This window comes from Triturus cristatus, chromosome 5_2, assembly GCF_964204655.1.
Source record: "Triturus cristatus chromosome 5_2, aTriCri1.1, whole genome shotgun sequence".
Taxonomy (NCBI): domain Eukaryota; kingdom Metazoa; phylum Chordata; class Amphibia; order Caudata; family Salamandridae; genus Triturus; species Triturus cristatus.
Genome location: NC_140588.1, coordinates 905536781 through 905549634, shown reverse-complemented (window position 1 = coordinate 905549634; position 12854 = coordinate 905536781). Strand labels below are relative to the sequence as shown.

General features: G+C 45.7%; 1 protein-coding gene across 1 annotated transcript in view; it reads right to left on the bottom strand.

Annotated features, from left to right (window-relative positions):
• Positions 1 to 12149, bottom strand: part of LOC146829403 (putative defense protein Hdd11) — an 87384-nt gene extending 75235 nt beyond the window's left edge. The window contains exon 1 of the mRNA XM_085608077.1: positions 11872 to 12149. Coding sequence (XP_085464203.1) covers positions 11872 to 12073 — 202 coding nt within the window. The 5' untranslated portion in view covers positions 12074 to 12149. The remainder of the gene's footprint in view (positions 1 to 11871) is intronic.
• Positions 12150 to 12854: the final 705 nt, after the last annotated feature.

Sequence of the window (12854 nt, the reverse complement as noted above, 5' to 3'; positions counted from 1 at the left end):
AGATTATCATGACTCCAGGGACAACATCACAGACCAGAGTACCAGACACACATGGTGGGGGGAACATGACTGTACACTATGCAGAGGACATTCCAGTCCCAACACCCACAAAAAGAGGAGGTACACAATAGAGGTGTCTCTTCTATTGCATGATTTAAACTACTCCCTAGACAATGATTGGGGGCGTTATTGATGAATCAAGTTTTACTATGGAAACAAATCCATTTTTTAATGGACTTGCAAAAATTCAGAATGAGATAGATAAATTTAAAGATGGTAATGTACGTTGCAAAGCACACTTGCAGATACATTGCACGTTATTCCATTGGTTTGCTCGGAGGGGAGTGAATGTGTTTCGGTGTGGCTTGTGATTCGATGTAGTGCATAATGGTAGAGTTGTGTTCTTATCATTTTTGGTTCGCTGTGCCGATAGTGTGCAGTGTAGGAAAAGAAGTGAAATATGAGACAGTTAAGCCTACAAGGCACAAGTGTATGGATGGAGGTGTATGTTTGTGAATGCAGTGTGGCCTATGTAGGATATGCTTTAGAGTTGTATGGGTACCACAAAGGCTTCTCGTAATAAAAGGCTGCCAACATGTAGCTTCAATTATGGAGTTATGCAAAGGCGATTGCGAGATGGCTGTGCATGTCAATTCAATTCAATTTATGGGAACTTGTGAAGTGCTTGGCCACCCAAAACGCCCCTCCCAGCGCTCAGACTAAGTTTAGCGCCCACTCATCCTAATTAGATAGGCTTCCAGCTGCCTTCTGAAACACCCCATATCTTCTACTTTCCTTAAGCTAATGGGCAATTAATTTCATAGATTCGCTATCATATAGGAAACAAGCATTTGCAATGCAATAGGTCTCGCATTTACGCGAGTTTGAGCTATTGCCATTGTAAATGACAATCACTTTTATTTATGTTTTGGTTTTTAAAACATAAATAAAAGGGATTGTCATTTACAATGACAATAGCTCAAACTCGCGTAAATGCGAGACCTATTGCATTGCAAATGCTTGTTTTAGGTCTCGTCTGACCCAGCGCATGCGCTGGGCTGGCGAGACTTTTTGAGAGGGCTCCAAAAAGTGCTACCAGGCCAGCCTAGACCTACAGTGAATGTGCGCGGCCACGCGCGCCGTGCTTGACGCGAGTACTTTCACCTTCGCGGCCACACGGCCGCTTTGATGTTTGATCACGATCACTTGTTGGATTTGTGGCCTTTAATCTCAGAACAAACCTTAACCCCTAAGAGCAAAGGGCAAGAGATCGATTTACACCAGGAACAAACTCTAAATGAGGCATTGCTGTTAGTTAGCAATAAATAATCCAAGATGAAAAGCCTACACATCAAGTAACATTAAATTAAAAAAAGGCTTCTGCAAATGAACCCTTTAATGTCGCTTGTCTTAAAAAAAACATTAAGACTCGCAAATATCATTCCTCTCCAGAAGATGTGCAAATCTGTTTCTCATTGTTTGCTTTTTCTAGGAATCGTATTAAACAATGAACTCTTCAAGTAATATTATGTTTTTATAACTAACCACCTTGTTCCAAATCTACGAAAACAAGAAGAAAAATACTACATCTAACAAAGGAATAAGCAGGGTAGAGCAACTGAAAAAGGCAAATGCATTTAAACATCACAGGCTTGCGATGGTAAAAACTCATAACAGGGTTTTCAAAAAATGTTAACAGATGACCTGCAGTTTGAGAACTCTTGAAAAGAAATGGACTGCATTCTCTGTACAGCTAGGAATAGGTATATTTTGGAGTACAATAACACAGGAGTCAGTGAGCACCAAGGATATGGGAAATAATATCGGTGCTTGTGGTGTTTAATCAGGGTTATTCAAAACAATAGGTGTTCATTTACAGCACTGTCTCACCCTTCTTTGGACTGTAATTCGGTCTTACACTTTGTTTGACATTTTTGCAGAGAATTGAACGTGGGCAGATCTTTTGTGCCAATGTGGAAACTCCACATTTGTTAAGGACTGTCACAGGTTTTCTCCATTGACATATCCCAATCCCTCTGTTAGATCAATACACTCAGAGTGATCAGCAGCATCAGTCTGCAAAGTGAGAGATCTAAATTAGGCCTGTTTTTTTAGGTCTGGCCTAGAGTCTCCATTAGCTGGCTCACCAGCCTCGTGTATTCCAGAAAATGTGAGAGAACGTGTGTGTGAGAGAAAGTGAGAGTGTGAGGGAGACAGCATCCTCGGTTAGCCTACTTCATTCATGGGTCTGTTCAAGTGCTATTCACATTTTGGGGCAGATTTACAAGAAAGTGGCGCATCTGTAGAGATGCGTTACTTTCCCAGCGCCAACATGCCAAATCCTTGCGTCACCGTGGATGCGCCGTATTTACAATACGGCGCACCATGGCGCAAGGATTGACAGATGCGTCAGAAATTCTGACGCATCTGTTGACGGAAAAGTCACGCATTGCTGGAGTCGTGACGCAAGCACGACACAACTCCAGCAATGCTCAGGGGCGCCCTATGCCTCACATGCTGCGTCACTCCTTACGCCTACTTCAAGCAGGTGCAGGGTTTTGACTCAGCATGGACGCAAAAGTGACTCAGTGTAATCTTGTAGATTTCACTGCGTCACTTTTACGGGGCTTCCTGCGACGGAACGCCCCCCCTGCATACATTAAACCTGACGCAGGTTTAATGTAGCGCAGGGCTTCACAACGTGACGCATCTCCCTAGATGCGTCACGTTGTAAATCGGCCGCAACTTTTACGCTGCCGCTGCGTCACAAAAGTGACGCAACAACGGTGCAAAGAGACGCAAGGGGCTTGTAAATCTGCCCCACAGTTTCCACCCATCAGAGAGCATACACCATTGCACAGTGGGTCAGCCTACTTCAGTCGCTGGCTCTCTTCAATGCGAGTGACAGTATTTTTTTTTAGCACATCTGCCTAAAACTGTAGTGGCAGAGTTGGTGAGCCAATTCTCTGCTTTCATTTCATGTTATTTAAATGTATTTTTTGTGATGGGTAATTTATGTTTTTTACAAACATTTGCACACTATGTTTCGACAGCTGCAGTTTTACTTTGTATTGCTTTCAATGCCTACTGCATATGTTTGCAAAAGAAAGAAATAACACAAATTGAATACAAATTGAAACAAAAGTAGTCATTTTCAGAGTCCGCTATCATACCCTCAATTAGAATTGCATTGAAATGTGTTCCAACTAAGCTCTGCAATGTGGCTTATGATGCCGCAGGATCCACAGAAATAAAATCCACACCAGGAGAGGTTACTGAGTTTATCAAGGGGATATCAAGGCCACTGTGATTCCAAAATCAAAAAAGAGGAGCGTAAACATCTAACTCAACTTTCAGCTGGAGTGCAGGCACAAGGACATGTGCTCTCCTAATCTCACTTTCCAAGGAGAAGTGAGATAAAGCAAGGTCCCAGTCTGCTGATGTGGGCAGGGTTACCAAAGTCCTGTTAGTAGAATACAAGCGAGGAAAGGACACAGAGACAGTCTTACCATTCGGGTTCAGCAAAATATGGGATTTCCACGACTTCCTACATTGAGTTTGCATTAGCTAAAAACGAATGCTCTTGTTTCCAGATAAATTCTTTTTTGAAACAATTTTCTTGTAATTTGAACTCAAAAAAGTAATTCAGTGAAAGAATAAAACAGCTCTTGCTTTCAGATAGTGTCTGCCCATCAGTTAAACAACTGCGGGTCCACCAGGCACTGCCTCTCATAGAGCCTCTGGTGTGTGCGAGTTTGTGTAGTGAAGTGTCTGAATTGGGTACAATTGTTTCAGAACATATTCCTAATTGTTGCACTCTTGCCTGCAAGCATTCTTTTGTCACCGGTTTGTAACATTCACACACGTCTCAGAGTAGACCAGTGGCGGCCCACCAATGCAGGCTTCAGGGCTCCGCCCCTCCCCACTGTATGCCTTCATTTTTGCGTCTTATTTTGTTAATTAAAATAAAATGCAGACAACTGGATTGCCAGCTTAGTTTACGGTGTTTGTCACACGCAGTGGAGGTAGAGGGCTGCAGCAAATTTAAACCAGGTGCACAGCACACGTACGTGGTGCCAGGTCAACCTTTAATCAACATGTGCTGGGCTGATGAACATACAGGGCCTGACGCCTCTGAGATCATCAGCCCCAGTGGCGTAGCTAGAGGGGGGGGGGGGGGGCGGTTCGCCCCAGGCGGCACTATTTTGGGGGCGGACAAAGGCATTCAGATAAGGCTCGGCTTGCTTTCGTGGACATTCGGGGACGGGCAGAGAAGGAATAGGACTCGGGCAATGTCCTCTTCTTTTTCGTGCTGGCAGCTGTCCCCCCCCTCTCTTCCTATTATTCCCTCTCTTTCTGTCTTGCTCCTCACTTACTAAAAACCGTAACTTGAAGAAACGGTTCACAACCTATCTTTCCTTCTTTCATTTAGTTGCTTCCCTGTGAAATGGATCCAAAAAAGAAAAACACTCTTGCGGGAAATGCCCTTTTTCTGACATTTTTCTATTCCAAAGTGCAACCGGATGGAGAGAACTAGGTTTTAAATATGAAAAATAAATACATAACTAAATAAAGCAAGACAGAGTGGTTGCAAAGTGGCCAGATTGTTTTTTATTCACATCCAAATACATGAGCCTCACTTTACAGAGTTTGCCAGTGGAGCGCTACTTTTGTTTTCTCGTCTTTCTTTGAACAGCATTGTTGTCCCCAGGTGGGGAAGTGTACCATTCCTGGAGGGACTGCAATACCTCGTTGATGGGTGGATTGGAAAACAAAATGTGTACCATGGCTCTGTGTTTATGGATGTGGTCTTTTTAAACCATACTGCTTACGTTTATTAAGGATATAAGCAATGGACATTGAAATGGTTCCCTTCAGGGCCCATGTCCTTAACTTTTCAGGTAAAACCACTCGCTGATTTCTGAATAGTGAGTGAGAGATCGTTACGGTAACCATGTTGTTTCTGCTTACTTTTCACATGCTTTACTTAATCTTACATTCCCTATGAGTGTTTGCTTTTACTTTTTAGGCAGCATATTACTCTTATCAAGTGCATAATTTGAATTGAGCCACATCCAAGTGTTTCTAGCTGGCACAATTAGGTTGTAGCTGAAGGCAGTGCGAGTTTCTCTCAGTGGGGTAGTATGGTGTTCAGTGGAGGAGAGGATGTGGCACTATGGCCAGAGCTGTCGAAACTGTGAATGGGGAACTGGGTTCAGCCTTCATGACCAGTCCACCAGACCACTCTACTGAGGGAGCATATTCCCATGCTAGACCTTAGAAGGCCCCACTAGACCTTAGAAGGCTTGATGTCTTAGCACAAGCAGGTGTAACCTAGTGGTGTCAATTGTGAGCTAACCTTGAAGGCCTGTCCACCACAATCCATACTGAAGTTCATCTCCAGTCTTGCGGGCAGGCCTATGAAGCAGCACACCCTAGAGCAACAGTGATCCACTCACTGTGACTGTCACTGAGGTCACATGAACCTTGAGCAGGTTAGGGCAGTGCGAACGGTGTGACCACACTGGGTACCTATTTCGGGTGGGTGCGTAGTGTTTGCAAGTATATTATGGTTTAAAATAAACTTGCTGCCTCCTTCCTGGCCTCCAGCAATTTTCAGAAACAATAAAAATGTAAGGATAACTTCGGTGATTAATGTTCTTCCTAGAGAGAGATCCGAGTTGTGTCTAGTGGAAGGGTTGACTCCTGGAAAGGTAGCGCAGAGGGTTAATGTGCCTGCTGAAAAGAACATGTACCATGCAGATCACAAAGTGCACTGCTTTAATGGGAGGACCATGATGAATGGTCATTTAATGTCAGCTGTAGATGATGGATCCCTGAACAGTGTCATGTATGTGCATGTTTGCATTGTGCTGAGGGGATTACCAGGTAGTTGTTCACGCAGCTCTCTGATGGATGTCACATGCGGTTTTTCTGAGTCCCCAGATAGATCATGCAGTCTGTGTGTTCTCTTTTGTACTGCCAGTCACCGGTGTATTCAACTGTGTAGCCTTGGACAGTGTCATGTATGTGCATGTATGTGCATGTAACTTGCATGATTGAGGTAACTATTAGCGGCGATACTAAGTGTCTCTCGGTCCTCTTTCAAGTGCTTGCCATCCTTTTTCCCCAGCAACCCCCCGCCCCCAGGGGCGGCAATCTGAGGGATAGCCCCGGGCGCCACAAGCTCTAGCTACACCTCTGATCAGCCCAGCAAAGGCATGATCTCCTGGTCGGATGAAAAGGAAGTAAAGTTCGCTCCAGGCTCCTAGGACTGAAGTTCTGCGCTGTTAGGAGCTACAGGCCCATCAGTGAGTGGAGCCATGAGCTCCCACCCTTCTCTAAATCAAAGGGTTGGGTGGAGTCGGCAACTCTTATCGGCACACCCCACCTTGTAAGAAGCTAGGGATAGGCTACGTGCCAGAGCTGTCGAACGAATCTAGCGGTGTTACAGAGGCAGGAACTATGGAGGCCCCTGAACACAGTTTACCGCAGAGTGTTTGTGGAGAAGTGCACTGTTGGATTTCCAGGCCGGTGGCCACTATGAGCCCGCACTGGTGCAAAATGAAGGCAAGTGCTTTGAACAGGATTCAGGTTAAGGCAGAGTGAGCAAACACTGCATTTGAGGGTAGGTAAATATTAGTGAAAGCACAAAAAAATATATAAAACCCACTTGAATACCCCCTCTCCCCCACCCACTCGAAGGATAAAAAGCTGAGTCGCTGCTTTTCTAAGAAGCGGTGCAGGTAAATATTTGAAAAACATCAAGTTTTATTGCATTCATGTTTATTAATTTGTTAATTTAAACCCGTTCTGCAAGGCAGTTCTGTTCAGACGGCCCAGCTGTTCATTAAAAAAGAGCCCTTTTTGCTCCTCTGTTTACTTGCCAAAATCAGTACTTAATAATGATGGTTGTGAGAAGTCCATTTTGCACCCATCATTGCAGCATTTTGAAATTCACACTTTAGTTCTATGATTTCCTCACTATAACTTTCCTGCTTTCCTGTCTCGTCTCCTCCACTAATACACCAACCTATGATTTGCAGTCACAAGGGTTCCTTGTTTATGTCCCAAAACGGTAATACATTTTGTAAGACCGGGCTCCGCAGGCCCCACTCTGGGACCATGTCTGAAGGCAGTAGTAAGCTGGATGGACAAGCCATGCCTCAAGCGAAATGGAAACATGACCGAACGTATAAACCTAGAGAACAATCCAAACCCCCCCAACAGTCCCTGGGTTGGCGGATCTGCCTGGGCCTGCCGGCAAATCCTTATAAAAAGTTTGGGGGTATGGTTGGACAAAACTTTGTTGATGGAAACCCAGGCTACTAAACTTTCTGCCTCTTGTTAGGGTATCCTCCGAATGCAACATAAAGTACTTCACCTGCTCCCCCAGCTCCTGAGGAGGCTAGTAATCCAAGCACTGATCCTCTGCCCCCTGGACTACGGGAACTCGCTCTACCTGGGTGTGCCCAAAGCAGTCATCAGGTAAATGCAAGTTGTGCAGAACACAGAGGCACACACCTTGCTAAATATTCCCAGACACAGCTCAGTCCAGCAAGCCCTGGCATGTCTCTACTGGCTCCCGTTTGCCCAAAGGATCAAATTCAAGGCTCTGTGCATAGCACATGGAGCTCTTCTAACTCAAGGCCGTCCCATCTCTCAGCTGCTCATTGCCCCTTACACCCCCAAGAGAGCCCACCGGATACTCCAACGCGCAATTTGCTTGTGTTCCCTCTAGTAGAAGGGGAAGAAGTGGAGGACGATCATTTAGCTTCAATATAGCCAAACTCTGGAACTCTCTTCCCCAGACCATGCAGACAGTGGGCAATGAATTGTCCTTCTGAAAATGCCTTAAAACCAGGTTATGCAAGAACTAACAACCTCTGACAGAGCATACTTCATAGTCTATGTCGAAAAACCAGCGCTGGGATATCTAGGGGTCGCAACGCACTCTGCAAATGTGTGTGTGCTACATGAACGGATATAATAGACTCTTGCTCTACAAGGTCTGCTGGCTGTTTGTTTAGCAAATTCATACGGCGCAAACTGAACTCAAGAGTAGTAGAGACCTTTACAAGACACCCAGTTACATTACATGAGCCACTCTCACTGCAGGCACAACGTGTTTTTGTTTTATTATTAATGGAGCATTGTGCTTTAAATTTTAAATGCAGTACTGGGCTATACAGAGCGATCATCATGCGTGATTAATCAATTAATCTCCCATGGTCCCCCTGTTTACTAAACACGGGGTGCTAAGGAACATTCACATGCGCTATAAGAAGGGACCAGCCCGTTAAATCTGTTTCGTGTTTTATCTACTCGCCGTTTTTTGTTTCTATTATTCGGCCTCTTTCTGCTCTCCCATGTGCCCCTTTCGAGATCCTCCTCTCCTTCCGCATTTTGCCAGCACCCTCCTACCCAATCGACGTCCACCACCACCACCACGTCCACCACCACCATGTCCACCACCACCACGTCCACTACCACCACGTCCACGACAACCACGTCCACCACATCCACCACCACCACCACGTCCACCACCACCACCACGTCCACCACCACCACGTCCACCACCACCACGTCCACCACCACCAAGTCCACTACCACCACGTCCACCACAACCATGTCCACCACATCCACCACCATCACCACCACCACCACCACGTCCACACCACCACATCCACCACCACCACCACCACACCCACCACCACCACCACCACACCCACCACCACGCCCCCCACCATTCCCCCCACCACCACCACCCATAACAGGTAAAGTGTCACTGGAAGGCAGAGGTAATAGGAGTGTCAACCCCGGCTGTACATGGGACATTTAAGGATGCATTGAGTGCGGGAAGACGGGAATAGGGGCTAGAAGTATTACACCAGACCCAAGATACATTTTGAAGAGGCGCAATGTCACAGGGGCTCCTGTAAAAGCACTTGCAGCATCTCTACCTCACAGTAGCATACCTGCACGAGCCACTCACTCAAGACAAGCATTGGCATAGCCAATAGGTCTCACCTTTGGGACCTTATAAGTGTTTAGCCATACAACACTTTATGTTGTTGCACCAAGGATATTGTGCTGGATAACTAAACACTTATAAGGTCCCAAAGAGACCTATTGGCTATGCCAATGCTTGTCTAATTAGGAAGGAATACATTTCCATCGATCTCAGTGCCTTGAATGAAACACAGCACATCTAGATTAGATCAGAAATGTGTTACTTTAATAGTCAATATTTGTGTGTCGACTCTGCATAGAAGTGAAACGTCTGGCTGTATCTCCACCTGCCTAATTTAGGGGCATATTATCAAGCCAGGCGATAAAATTATCGCCGCTTTAGCGGCAGAAAACTGCCGCTAAAATGCCGATAATGGGCTTGATAATATGCTCTCTGGAATTCCAATTGAAACCCATGTTAGCTTGATAATATGCCCCTATGATGAGTAAATCTGACGGTGAGTAGCATTGAAGTGCTCAATGCCCCCCTCACTGTGGGAGGAAACTCCCAGGGTGATGGAGACACTGTTTCATTTTCAAAAATAAAATCTCACTTTAGGATTTTCGCTTTGAAAATAAAAAAACAAATTGAAACTTTGACGTATGGCTCCTCGTTTGTGACAACAAAGTTTCCCTTCAAAGTTTGAAATGTCTGCCGGATTGGCGAACATTTACAAATTTGGTGGGCGGCACCTCTTTCTGGGTGTAGGAGTAATTTTCCAAAATTAAATCAATCCCATAGCCAGTTATTGTTGGCGCGTTGATGAAGAGAACTGGCCTGATGGCTCTCGGTCTTTAGCACTTTTCACAATGATGAAATGCGGAGCCAGCAGAGATTCAGACCACGCTCCTTTAAACTGTACACCGACCAGCAGGCACTGGCCCTTCTGAGCTCTGTCTCTGGCTCAACACAATGAAAATGCGCAGGTTCAGAGTCTGATAACTATGGGGCATATTATCAAGAATCGGCGTTAACATTATCGCCGCTTTAGCGGCAGAAAACTGCCGCTAAAGCGGCGATAATGGGCTTGATAATACGCGCTTGAGAATTCCCATAGAAGCCCATGTTCTGGTGTCAACATGAGCTTCTATTGGAATTCTCTGCGGCATATTATCAAGCCCATTATCGCCGCTTTAGCGGCAGTTTTCTGCCGCTAAAGCGGCGATAATGTTAACGCCGTGCTTGATAATATGCCCCATAGTTTGGATGATGGGGAGAGAAACTGAGAAAGAAACACAGAAAGAAGGAGAAGATAGGGCGAGAGAGGGGGCAAGAGGATATGTGATAAAGTGAAAAATAGGAACCAAAAGAAAAAGAAAATGACAGAGGGAAGAAGAGAAAGATAACAGGAGAGACGGAGGAGGAATAATAAAAGGGATCAAGGAGAAAGTGCAGCCTGAAAGTAGTGAGTGAGAGGAGGAAACAGAGAGGAAGGGTAGAGATAGAGAAAGAAAGAGGAGGAAAGAGATGGACAAGCCAGAAAGGGATGACGCATCGTGAGAGTGGATATATATTACAAGCAGGCTCGGCTCCTGCTGTGGCTCGTAGAGGCAAGTCGGGCACCGGGCTCGGCTCTGGCTTCGCCCCTACCATGAATCTGCAGGCGTGCCCTCCTAGATCTGCTAAGGTTTGCTCAGGTGCCGATGGGGTACAATGCAATTTTGCACTGTGTTAGTGGGGCTTCACAGTGCATGATAAATGGACACTGCTTTTTGTGCTGTGTTGTGTGCATGAAGGGACATGTAGAATATTGGGAAATCTGCCCTGTTATCAGCGCTTAATTTGTGCCAGTGTTAGCTGGTGCTTGGCACTGGCACCTATGTATAAACACCGGCTCTTCATTATGACACTCTACCACATGGTGGGGATGCCTGTCTGTTTTTAAGACCAGCAAAGTGTTACCAGTTCCATATACTTAAAAAACGCACTGAACTGGCTCGTCTAGTCCATCCTTACAGTGTGAGGTGGCCTGGAATCGTCCACAGGGTCACACTTGTATCTGTGTGATGGTGAGTGCGTAGCACCGGAAGTGGCATTTAGAAAACCTCACAGGGGCAGTGGGTGGTGTGATGCCCGGTAAGTTGGGTACGGCTCTTACTTTTTTACCCATGTCATAGGGTTGAGTTCCCTGGCCTTTATAATGGTGCACCCGGCAACTTCCCACACAGCTCTTCAGTAAATGTACCCCTTAGTTTAAAAAATGTGGCTTCATTCGCTCCCCATCGTGTTAATACTTTAGCAGGGCCAAACCTACCCCCACCCCTAATCCGGCCGCATACTGTTCTATGATCAGAGCCTCATGTAAGAGATGCTATTTCTGTGTTTAAAAAGTTCCCCAAAATGCCGTGCGCTGCTTCTTGGAGCTACGTTTACACCAGAGCAACCATCTGCAATAGCAGTATGAAAATACAAAAAGAACGAGGTTGCGCTATTAGCCCTTCTGATGCCGCTTTGTGGTTTGAAAAACACGTACACTTGCTCGGCCACCTGATGAAAACACATATTGCAAAATACATAATGTGTCACCAACGATCTGTTTTTAAATCTTTTTGTTCTAAATCTTCTACTGCCCATCCCACTAAAAATAAAAACTCTCTCCCCCCCCCCTTCAACAACCAGCAGTAACATGTTACCAATACCGAGTTAGGGTGTGTCCTCCTTCTGCTCGCCTCAGAAGCATGAACGGCGAGTCAGCCATGCCGGGATTGTAACCAATGGCCAAGATTTGCCCCTGTCTATCATCCTCTCCAGCTGAACTACAGCGCCTAGAAGCCCTGACGGGTGATGTAGCAGCGCTCTACATCTGATTGAACTACCGCTAACGTAAGTCGAATAGGTAGAAATAAAAAAAGTGTTACCTGACACAGGTTGGCCGATCTGGTAAGGCTTCGTTATTTTCATAGTGTAGGGGGCTCTGCTCCCCTGAGGCACGACACCCTTATGCATGGGCATCATGCTTGCGCACGCAGAGGGGGGCGCCCCATTGGGCAGGGCCGAACAGAAAGGCACCAGGCAGAGGGCCAAGGCGGCCAGAACCGGTAAAACGCAGGGTTTATCCATGGTTGGCCCAGGCACCGTCCCGGCTGAGCTCTTCACCAGAATAAGATGCGAGGCGTCCTGTGCTGCGACCTAAGAAGCCACCATGAGAGGGAGGACCTGGGCGGGATGTGGGAGGGGAACTCCCAGTCATGTTCGCACAATCATTCCATTATTCTTATGTAAAGCAATCAACGCTGCAGGATAATCCACAGCAGTTTATGTTAGGCGTCTGATGTTACAACATTCGCGCGTTATAGCCGAGTACTTTGTCGTGACTTACTATTATATACTTTATTAATATATTTTAGAGCGTGGACATGGTCTAGGAGGGCGCCAGGGCGCTTTACAAAGCAGTGTTATAGGAAATAAACTCATAACTATATTATTGGCATAACATCGAATTACAGCAGCACATAATATTAACATATGGAATTATAGATGGGTTACAAGTTCTACCCACTTTTGCTGCGGCATAGCAGTGAATTTCTGGATTTTGAAATCCTTCATTACCGAGCAAATCAGACGAGTTACAACACCAGTTTTCACAGGAAATTCTGGGTAGAAATCCACCACGTTTGACCTGGCAAAATGTTTCCTTGGAGTACACCAGTGCAGTAAAATCTTATTGGAATATCAATTTAAAAGGAAATACCCTCTTCCGTCCCAGCCAGTGCCGCAGCCCGGGTTATACATGTTGTAATGCACAATTTCAGGTCTGTGAAAAGAGAACTATACCTCATATCAATTATTTCAAAAATGACTATAAGATGTAATACAGCCAGCGTGTGGGTGTGGGTCAACC